The sequence below is a fragment of the Crocuta crocuta genome, unplaced genomic scaffold, assembly GCF_008692635.1.
Source record: "Crocuta crocuta isolate KB4526 unplaced genomic scaffold, BGI_CrCroc_1.0 scaffold221, whole genome shotgun sequence".
NCBI lineage: Eukaryota > Metazoa > Chordata > Mammalia > Carnivora > Hyaenidae > Crocuta > Crocuta crocuta.
Window position 1 is genome coordinate 1,022,163 of NW_027528610.1, and position 10,636 is coordinate 1,032,798.

The 10,636-nt window shown below is 56.6% G+C and overlaps 1 protein-coding gene across 1 annotated transcript in view; it reads right to left on the bottom strand.

Annotated features, from left to right (window-relative positions):
• Positions 1-1,107: 1,107 nt before the first annotated feature.
• The window catches only part of DHRSX (dehydrogenase/reductase X-linked), a 116,862-nt gene continuing 107,333 nt past the window's right edge, over positions 1,108-10,636 (bottom strand). Inside the window, exon 9 of the mRNA XM_077754732.1 lies at positions 1,108-1,558. Within this exon, the coding sequence (XP_077610858.1) occupies positions 1,355-1,558 (204 nt within the window). The 3' untranslated portion in view covers positions 1,108-1,354. The remainder of the gene's footprint in view (positions 1,559-10,636) is intronic.

Genomic DNA, 10,636 nt, shown 5'->3' on the forward strand with positions numbered 1-10,636 from the left:
CCGCGGATGCCCATGGGGAGTGCCCTCCACACCCCTGTCCTCCTCAGTCCCGTGGATGCCCATGGGGAGTGCTGTCCACACCCCTGCCCTCCTCTGTCCTACGGATGCCCATGGGGGGTGCCCTCCACACCCCTGCCCTCCTCTGTCCTGCGGATGTCCATGGGTAGTGCCTTCCACACCCCTGCCCTCCTCTGTCCCGTGGATGCCCATGGGGAGTGCCCTCCACACCCCTGCCCTCCTCTGTCCCGCGGATGCCCATGGGGAGTGCCCTCCACACCCCTGTCAACCCCCCTGTCCTACGGATGCCCATGGGGGGTGCCCTCCACACCCCTGCCCTCCTCTGTCCTGCGGATGCCCATGGGTAGTGCCTTCCACACCCCTGCCCTCCTCTGTCCCATGGATGCCCATGGGGAGTGCCCTCCACACCCCTGCCCTCCTCTGTCCCGCGGATGCCCATGGGGAATGCCCTCCACACCCGTGCCCTCCTCCCTGTGCCGCGGATGTCCATGGGGAGTGCCCTCCACACCCCTGCCCTCCTCCCTGTCCCGCGGATGCCCATGGGGAGTGCCCTCCACACCACTGCCCTCCTCCCTGTGCCGCGGATGCCCATGGGGAGTGCTGTCCACACCCCTGTACACCAACCTGTGCCACGGATGCCCATGGAGAGTGCCCTCCACACCCTATACACCCCCGTCCTACGGATGTCTGTGGGGAGTGCCGTCCACACCCCTGTCCACCCCCCTGTTCTATGGAATCCCTGAGTGTCACGGTCACATCTGCATGACGATGGGCTTGAGCTCCTGACGGCAGGTCCGTGGGCTGCAGGTTGCACCCGGGACCAGGTCATTGTCAAAGTCTGGACTAGAATATGGTTTTCACCTGAACCTGGACCCAGCAGCCTGAAGAAGGCTCATGTCTCCGTGTCTCGGGGACCCACAGGTCCAAGCCGAGGGTCCAGAATAACGGGTGTGAAGGCACGGAAGGACTCGGGGACCCGGAAGCCTCTAGCGACCCAATCGTTCATGCTCCCCCGAAAGTGCCTGTGTCATCGGAACGTGTCCCACAAACCCACTCCCTACCGTGTGTTACAGAAGGAACGTGGCACGCTTGGGTTAGGCAGCATTTAATTGTTCCTGGCACGTGGAGAAATCTGCATACAATTCCTGGCTCCCGGCCCCGTTGGGGAAACACCCAGTGTTTCTTTGGCCCCCTGACTTCCCGCAAAGGCAGGACCGCAGACAGGTGGCCTTTGGGGACAGAGCCCTGAAGGCAGCAGGTGTGAAAAATGCAGGCACAGGTGCCCGTCACAGACCTGTGATTGGTGGCTCGATGCAAGGTCTCCCCAGTGTGGCAGTTACCCCCAGAGGGTGTCTGCAGTCACGTCCGCGATGCTGGTCATCTGACAACTCGTGGCCCACAGCTGTCTCTGCAGATCTTGGTCATACGTGACCCTCAGAGACTTGGTCTCCGTCTCATTGTACAGGTAGCGGCCGCCGATTCCTTCCAGGTCCGGGGAGACGGCTGCGTAGACGGAGGTCCAGGCCCCCTCGTCTGGGGTCTGCGGGGAGAAGAAGAAGGCCAGGACGGGTCAGCCTTCTGGGCAGAGAGCAGGGGGCGGTGGGGACCCCCTCAGGAAGCTCAGGCGGGAAGCCCGGGGCGCAACGCGGCCGCGCCACAGCTCCGCGGCCACGTTTCCCACGCGCACGTGCAAGGTGGCATTCCCTAGACGGGCGAATCCATGTCGCAGCTTCTGCATCGCGGTCAAACCGACACGCGGACGAATGCGCTCAAAGCGATGCGTGTGTTGAGCCCACACGAGTCAACAACCGCACGAAACGGGTCGACTTGGCCAAGAGGTTCTTGGTGACGACGCAGCAGAGTGAGCTTCCCGCGGGGGGTGGAAGGGCTCCCGGGCCGTGGAAGGGCACTGCTTAGCGGGAAAGCAAAGCTCAGAGCAGAGCTGGCAAGGCAGGCGGCAGGAGGGAGGGGTGCGGCTGTGCGTCGGGCAGAGGAACGCAGGCGTGGGGCACGGTGGTCGGCCAGCACCTTCAGGGCTAGGGGCCCGAATCCAGAAGCCGGGAGGGGTCCCCGAGCTTTTGGGGAGCTCGCCTTGTTTCCTAAACTTCTGGAACTTTCTGCAGTGCAGTCGCTCAACCCTTCTCAGGCGCACGGTGGGGCTCTACGGCTGAGCCTTGAACAACACGGGTTTGATGTGCGTGGCTCTACTGAGATCGGAGTTTTTTGAGAAATACAACACGGTCTTTAAATGTGTTTGCTCTCCCTTAGGAGAGTCTCAGCCTCGTTTCCGTTCTCTGTGGTCAGAATACAGTGTCACGTACAAACGACGTACCAGATTCGGGGCTGCTTGTGCCACCAGTGAGTGTGCTCACTGCACAGTGCGCTGCTGGCAGAGAGGCTTCCGGCGTCGGGGGGTTCCGTGGACTTTCATCTGCGTGCGGTTGGCATTCACATGCGCGCACACACACACACACACACTCCCATGCACGCACACACTCCCATGCACGCAACACTCCCATGCACGCAACACTCCTATGCACACACACTCCCATGTACACGCACACACCCATGCACACACACAAACTCATGCGCGCACACACTCCCACGTGCACACACACTCTCATGTGCACACACGAGCGTGCGCACACTCCCATGCACACACACTTCCATGGACACACTCGTGCGCGCGCACTCTGATGCACATGTGAATGCACACACACATACACACACCCACGTACACACACACTCATGCACACACACTCCCACTAATGCACTGTCATGTGCACACACACTCCAATGCACACTCTCATGCACACCCACATTCCCATACCCACACACTCTCATGTGCACACACTCCCATGCACACACACACTCCCCCACACTCATGCACATACACTCCCATGCACACTCACACACACCCATGCATACGCACACTCCTATGCACACACCAATGCACATACACCCCCCCACTCTCATGCACACACTCACTCCCATGCGCACAGACGCTGATGCACACACACTCCCATGTGCACGCACACCCCCCCATGTGTACACACACTTATGCGCACACACCAATGCACAGTCTCATGCATACACACACTCCCATGCACACACTCTCATGTGCACACACTCCCATGCACACACACACTCCCCCCAAACTCCCATGCACACACACACTCCCCCCACACTCTCATGTGCATACACTCCCATGTTCACGCACACACATACCCATACACACTCACACTCCCATGCACAGACACACAATTTCATGCACACACTCCCACATGCATGCACGCACACACACCCATGCATACACATACCCATGTACACACACTCTCATGCACACTCAGATACCCATGCACACACTCCCATGTGCACACACACTCTCATGCACAGACACCCCCCACACCCATGCACACACACACGCGCGCGCATACACACACACACACACACACACACACACAAAGAGTCACTGAAACCACCCCCGGGCAGCCAGCCTTGCTGAGACACGAAGGGGCAGAGAAAAGAGCTGTTTCTTGGCTGTAATGCATCTTGTGGAGAATTAATCACATCCACTACCCACCTCTCCCGCCTTAAACACATGATAGATGCTCGGCTTAGAAACGTAACCACTGATCACTTGTAGAGCATTTTAAAGCCTTGGGCTCATAATGAAGACGGAAATGAGATTTCATTTGTATTCTTTAATTCCTAAATGTTTTGACAGCTCATGAAATAGACGGTTTTATTCATTTCTTCCTCATTACCTCTCCTATCACATCGTAATCATCACCCATCAGAGCAATTATAGGTCATGGCCGTGTGAGAGGCAGGTGTCATGACAGAGGGTGAGACGCACATGTGTGTATAAGCATGCACACACATTGCTCACACAGACCCACGTACACACGTGCTCACACTCATGTGCACACACCTGCTCACACTCGTCCGTGCACACCTTCTCACACGCACCCACACACGTATGCAGGCACATGCATGCACTCTAGCCCACGTGCGCACACACACACGCTCACCCACAAACTCACACCGTCACACACACGAGTTTCACCCCGGAGATGAGGACACACCCAAGAGCCTCAGGACCCGGCTTCAAGTGTCTGCCTCACCACCTGTGCGCACGTGGCCAAGCCATCCACCCCATTACGCGTGTTGCCTCACCCGGAAAATGGAAATTGCAGAACGAGCTTTTCCACACAATGGTCAGGGGACATGCCTGACGCCTTATGAGTGAAAATGGAGACATTCTGGCAAATAGAGACATGATTGCAAGTGGAAGAAGTCGGAGCCCAAGTGGGCTCCTGGACGGGGAAAAGTCTCATGCGGGCAGAGGGTCCCCGCCGCTGCGTAACGAGGGCGGACGGTCCCCGGGACCCGGCTCCGGCCTCTGTGTCTACAGAGCCTTCCTGCTGAGCCGGACGGGCTGAACGAAAGCCGGGGCGCCGGACGCGAGCTGATCGGGTCCCCGCAAACTCATACGGTGAAGCCGTCGGCCCTTGGGATGGGACCGTGCTTGGGGGTGGGGTCTTTAAAGGGGGGATAAGGTAAGATGGGGTCATTAGGATGGGCCTGACCCCGGAGGGTGGTGTCCTTACAGAAGAGGGGATAACGAGGTCACAGACAGTCACGGAGGGACGACCACGTGACGACACGGGGACAAGCCGGGTCTACACGCCAAGGAGACAGGCCTCGGGAGGAAGCAGCCTGGGCCTTGCCTGCATCTCAGACTCCCGGCCTCACCCCTGCCTGCATCTCAGACTCCCAGACTCTGCCGCACCTGGACCTCAGAGTCCCAGCCTCAGCCCTGCCTGGATCACAACCTCCCAGCCTCAGCCCTTCCTGGATCTCAGACCCCCAGCCTAAGCCCTGCATGGGTCTCAGACCCCCAGCCTCAGCCCTGCCTGGATCTCAGACACCCCCAGCCTCAGCCCTGCCTGGATCTCAGAACCCCAGCCTTGGCCCTGCCTGGACCTGATACTCCCAGCCTCGGCCCTGCCTGGACCTGACACTCCCAGCCTCGGCCCTGCCTGGACCTGATACTCCCAGCCTCGGCCCTGCCTGGATCTCAGAACCCCAGCCTCGGCCCTGCCTGGACCAGACACTCCCAGCCTCGGCCCTGCCTGGACCTCAGACCCCCAGCCTCAGCCCTGCCTGGACCTCAGACCCCCGGCCTCGGCCCTGCCTGGGCCTCGGACCCCCTGCCTCGGCCCTGCCTGGGCCTCGGGCTCCCAGCCTCACTCCTCTTGAATCTCAGACTCCCAACCTCAGCCCTGCATGGGTCTCAGACCCCCAGCCTCGGCCCTGCCTGGTCCTCAGACACCCCCAGCCTCGGCTCTGCCTGGTCCTCAGACACCCCCAGCCTCAGCCCTGCCTGGACCTCAGCCTCCCAGACTCGGCCCTGCCTGGACCTTAGAATCCCAGCCTCGGCCCTGCCTGCATCTCAGACCCCCAGCCTCGGCCCTGCCTGGACCTCAGACCCCCAGCCTCAGCCCTGCCTGGACCTCAGACTCCCTGCCCTGGACCTACCTGGACCTCAGGCCCACAGCCTCAGCCCATCCTGGATCGGCAGAGTCCCAGCCTCAGCCCTGCCTGGACCTCAGACTCCCAGCCTCAGCCCTGCCTGGACCTGACACTCCCAGCCTCAGCCCTGCCTGGACCTCAGACTCCCAGCCTCACGCATCCTGGATCTCAGACTCCCAGCCTCCAGGACTGGGACACAATGAATGTCCATTGTTCATGACGCCCAGTCTGTGGTGCTTCGTTATGGCAGCCTGGGGAACACTGATTCAACTACTTCAATGATGTCTCCTGTCCGCCTGGGAATGTTACCCACGGAAGGCTCCAGGGGCAGCTGACCCCGGCTGGTGTCCCATCCCAGGAAGGAGCCGTGTGCACACACCTTGTCCAGGGAGCAGGTGCCTATGCCTTCACACATCGGCTGCACAAATGTCACAGCAGGGACACACTCAGATTCTGCCAAAGAGACCCAACAGTAGCAAAGACGCTGGCAGGCAGGAGGCACTTGTTAGCCACGTGTCCAGTGAGTGCCGGGGTCCCCTATGGACTGAACGTGCACGGCCCCCACTTCCACGTGGGAGCCCCAACCTTCAACGGGACGGTATTAGCAGGTCGAGTCTCTGGTGGGCAGTCAGTGTTCAGTGAGGTTCTGAGGGTGGAGGCCGCCATGATGGGTTAGTGTTCTCACGAGAAGAGGAAGAGACACCAGAGCTCTCCCTCCGTCCATCACGCGAGGACACAGGCAGACGGCCATGCGCGTCAAGCAGAGAGGCCCCAGGCCGCGCTCGGACCTCAGACTTGCAGCCTCCACACTATGGGAGATGAATAGGTGGCTGCTCGAGTCTCCCCAGGCTGAGGGATCCTGTTAAAGCCGCCAGAGCCAATGGATACATGTCCCAACCCCAAGCTCTACCTTTGGAAGATGCTGTGTTCTAGGCTATGAAGTTACCACCGAGGGGGAGGAACCACCCATTTCTCCTGAATCTCTTTGAGCTAGAACCCCGCACACAGCAGCAACGTTTGCCGCCATGTTGGGGAAAAGGCAAGATCGAAAGGCTTCTCTACGATCTGTACAATCCGTACCTGCAGGGTGAAGACGGAGATGATATTTCATGACTCATAAGCTCATCCCCAGGGAAAGAGAGCGAATAATCCTTTCTTCTCCCTGGGATCACTCTCCGGCTCATCCAGGGATGGAACGCACATCTGGAGAAGTTCACTGGAGCCCACGTCCTGCTGAGAGCCCCAAGCTCATGAGGCTCCCACACGCTAGTGGTTGCCAACCAGGGCGGGAAAATGAGGCAGACCCTCGTTAGCTGACTTTGCCAAGGCACAGTCAATACAACATAGTTAATGAAATTCAAAATTACTCTTCTCCAACAAGAGCACGCACATTTTGCACTCATTTGCGTCATCACACTCCCCTAACAAGAGTTTTCAACGCCGGGCGTAGACCTGCACGAGATACTCACTGCTTGTTTTCATTTAATTTTGTCGTGTTTCATATTAATCTGTAGAAACTGTCTCCTGTAGGGAAGTACCTGGGATGCAGGTACTCAACTGTGTTCAAAATGTCTGGCGATTCAGATCCGCGATGGTCAGCGTCACGTCACGGAGGCACATTGGAAAAAACGTAATTAAGATGGATACGCAGAAAGCCCCAAATCACCTCCATTCTCTCTCTGGCCTCAAGGAAAACCAAGGACAATTGACTGGCATCGAATGGAGCCCCTGCAGACCTATCGAATCCCCCAGCAAAATTTGATTATGTGCCCTCGGGCAACTGTAGCGGAGATGAGCTGTCTCCTGGCTCACACCCAGAACGAGTGTGTTTCCTGGGCACTGAGTACTGAAAAAACCAGTCACCCGCTGAATAGATAAGAAGGTTCTCTAAACAATGCTTCCCCCGGCACAAATAACATCGCCCATTTTATCCACAGCTTGTAAACAGAAAAAAGATAATCCTTGAAGACTTGTAAGATGTCTCAAATGTGAAGCCAAACCCCAAAGTGAAGTGTGTTGCTTTTATCAGGGGCAGGGCGGCCGCTGGAGAACCAGACGCCCGCTGGGGGACCGGGGAAGAGGGCTCGGTGTGTTTATAGTTAAAGGTTTTCTCTGCGTGAAGCCAAGGATGGAGCTGGGAGCTACGGACTCTGTTTCAATTCGATTCAGCACAGCAAATGCTTATTAAATGCTCAGCAATATTTTGTTGGCTCTTGGGGCAAAGAAAGGCAATTTTGAAAATAACCCCCATCACCCTGGAGCTTATTACGAGAGAGAGGGGCTGTGGGCCGACGGTTGGGCACACATGGATGAAAAAGAAAAGTAAGAACGGCGCTAAATGCGATACAGGATGGAATCTGAAGCGTGCTAAATAGAGCTGTAAGCAACATACAGTTGCAAGGAAACATGAATGCCTTATAATTACATAATTATATAGGGCTTTACAGTTTTGGAAATGCTTTCACATATATTAGGTTAGCGATTTTCACAACAGTCTTATGAGATATTATTATCCAGAATTAAGAAATTACCGAAGCGAGGGGCATTGCGGAGGGTGGGGAGGATCGGGGTGCGGTGGCGCTGAATGCCCACATCCCCGTTCTTCCGTACACCCCCAGCCCTCTCTGCCTTGGTCCTGAATCTGCCTCCCATCCCCCATGCCTACGGCTTCATTTTTCATCTCCTTCCATGTCTTCGTCTTTGAAATGAAAAGCGGACTCTCCTCTGAGCCACAGATGCATATTCGTGGCAGCCCCGTTGGTATGTGGAAGAGGAGACCCTACTTACCCACGTCCAAGGTCAAGCATCCCCAGCACCCACTGCCCCATGTCTTGGGCAGGCACCACCTGCCCAAGGTTAGGGGACCTTTTCTTTCCTCACTTTCCTAAGTCAGAGACCCTGGAATTATCATCGAGTCTATTTTTTCATACGCCCGAGTCAAGCAGTCAAGATGTCTCGATTGTACCTTTGGACTAGTGTTCAAATCGAACTCCTTCTCTCCCTCTGCACCACATCCAGCACCACCTGCAGCAATGCAACGGCCTCTGAGCAGCCCCCAGATGCCTTCATGTCTTCCGGTCCATCAGATGCCCCGCAGGCTGGATGAGTCAGGTCCTGTTACCTCACTGCTGACGTGCCTCAACCGGCATCCAGACCTACCATCCTAAGGCGGCCATTGGCTTCTCATGGATGGTAAGCCTGTCTCCTGGACAGGCTTTGGAACGGGGCTGGGAAACAGCTGCTCTTGGCAGAATGGAGACCACGGGAAGCTCAGTTCATTTCTCAGTCTTGGGTTCAGATGGAAGATACGGGTGAGAAAGGGGTGGCGTCAGTTTGAGCCCCCGCCATCTTGACCCACTTTCTGCATCACAGATAGTCCCAGCATGGCTCATGCTGCTTAGACCCTCCCCCAGGGTCCAACCCACCTTCAAAGGCTCCAGGCCCGGCAAAGCTTTCGCCTCCTGCCCCCAACGCTAGGGTAGACCACGGCCACCATATGTGTCCTCCTGGCAGCCATGAAAAGGCTTGGAGTCAAACCAAGTGATAAGTAGTTGAGTTCCCATCGCGCTGGTGCAGCCATGGGAAGTGCCCACCCTGAGGCCCCAGTGAACACTCTTGATCGCTCCCTGCCTGGAAGGGAGTCTGAATGGACATCACGCATGGACTCGCAGCTCCACCCCTCCTCCGGGATCCCATCTGATTGCCTATAATCACGATACACCTGACAGGTGGGTCTTGTCCACCTGCTCCACCGAGGAAGGAGCTGAAGCCAACACACTTGGCAAAGAGAACAACACTAGTTTTGAGAGTTGAGATCCAAGGACGGCTAACCTTCCAGGGAGTTATTGCAAACTTGGTGGCTTAAAACGGCACAGATCTCCTATCTTGAAATTCTACAAGGTCAGAAGTCTAAAATGAATCTCAGTGGGCTAAAACCAGAGGGTTGGCAGGGGCTGTCTTCCTCCGGGGCATTCCAGGGGAGAGTGCGTCTCTTTGTCGCCTCTTTCTCCAACTCGGACCCTCCCTCGCCCCCTTATGAGGACCGCTGTGATGGCATTGCGCTCTCCTGGATCATGTGGGATCTCCCACAACAGGTTTGATTCCGGAACGGAAGACGAATGGTGGTAGGTCCCTACAGCACGACAGAAGGTCAGCTGAAGGTCGTTGTTATCATACTGTGCTTGAATCCTGATGAACGATGGGGAGGTGGTGTTGAGGCGATGGTGGGGAGAAGGACGTGTGCCTTCGAGTCGATTAATTAAACCTGCCATCCTCCTGACACATCCATCAAAAAGCAATCAAGTGACCCAATGGCTGGGCTGATCCAAATGCATATTAAAGAGAACCAACCATCACCAGTCACTTATGATGTGGTGACCTGGGCACGCTGTACTGTCAGCTCGATCCTTTTTAATCGGAGACCAACGTATAAAGTGATCTCGAAGAGGCCTGGGATTGTCCGACACGGGCCCCACACGGACATCTAGATGCACCCAGCACTCAGAACTGGGCTCTGTCGTGGTCCCCACCCATCGTGAGGCAGTGAGGCAGGTGGATAGGGATGGCGTCCTAACGCAACGGTCCCAACACGGACAGATGCCGGTTTTCTGCATCGGCACTGGCGTCCCTGGGTCTCATGACCCCACAACCCCCGAAGAGCTTCATCTACACTCGGAAGGAGCCTGAGAAAGTAGAGACCTACCGAGTAGGCTTGTCTGGTGAACACGCTAAGCCTCTCCTCTTTACAAATGTACAAGCCTCCCGGCTTTTCTCAAGGAACTAAGTGGCTCGCCCAGGTGAGTGATTCTGAATTTGCAACCCAGTCCACGTTTTCTGGAGGTTTCGTGTTATAAAACAACGCCACCGAGTGCTAATAACAGGACACGAAGACGCGCAAACACGTGCAAAGAAGTAATACGTGTATACACAGTGATCATGGAAGAAAGGACATCATAGCCTCTGCTGTGCCACGTCCTGTGTTCTTTTCCTTACTCCATTGCTGCTTCGTTTCCATGGTAACGACTACTCTATGACTTTTGCAGCTTCCATAATTTTCTCATACACTGAGGCGTCATAATGC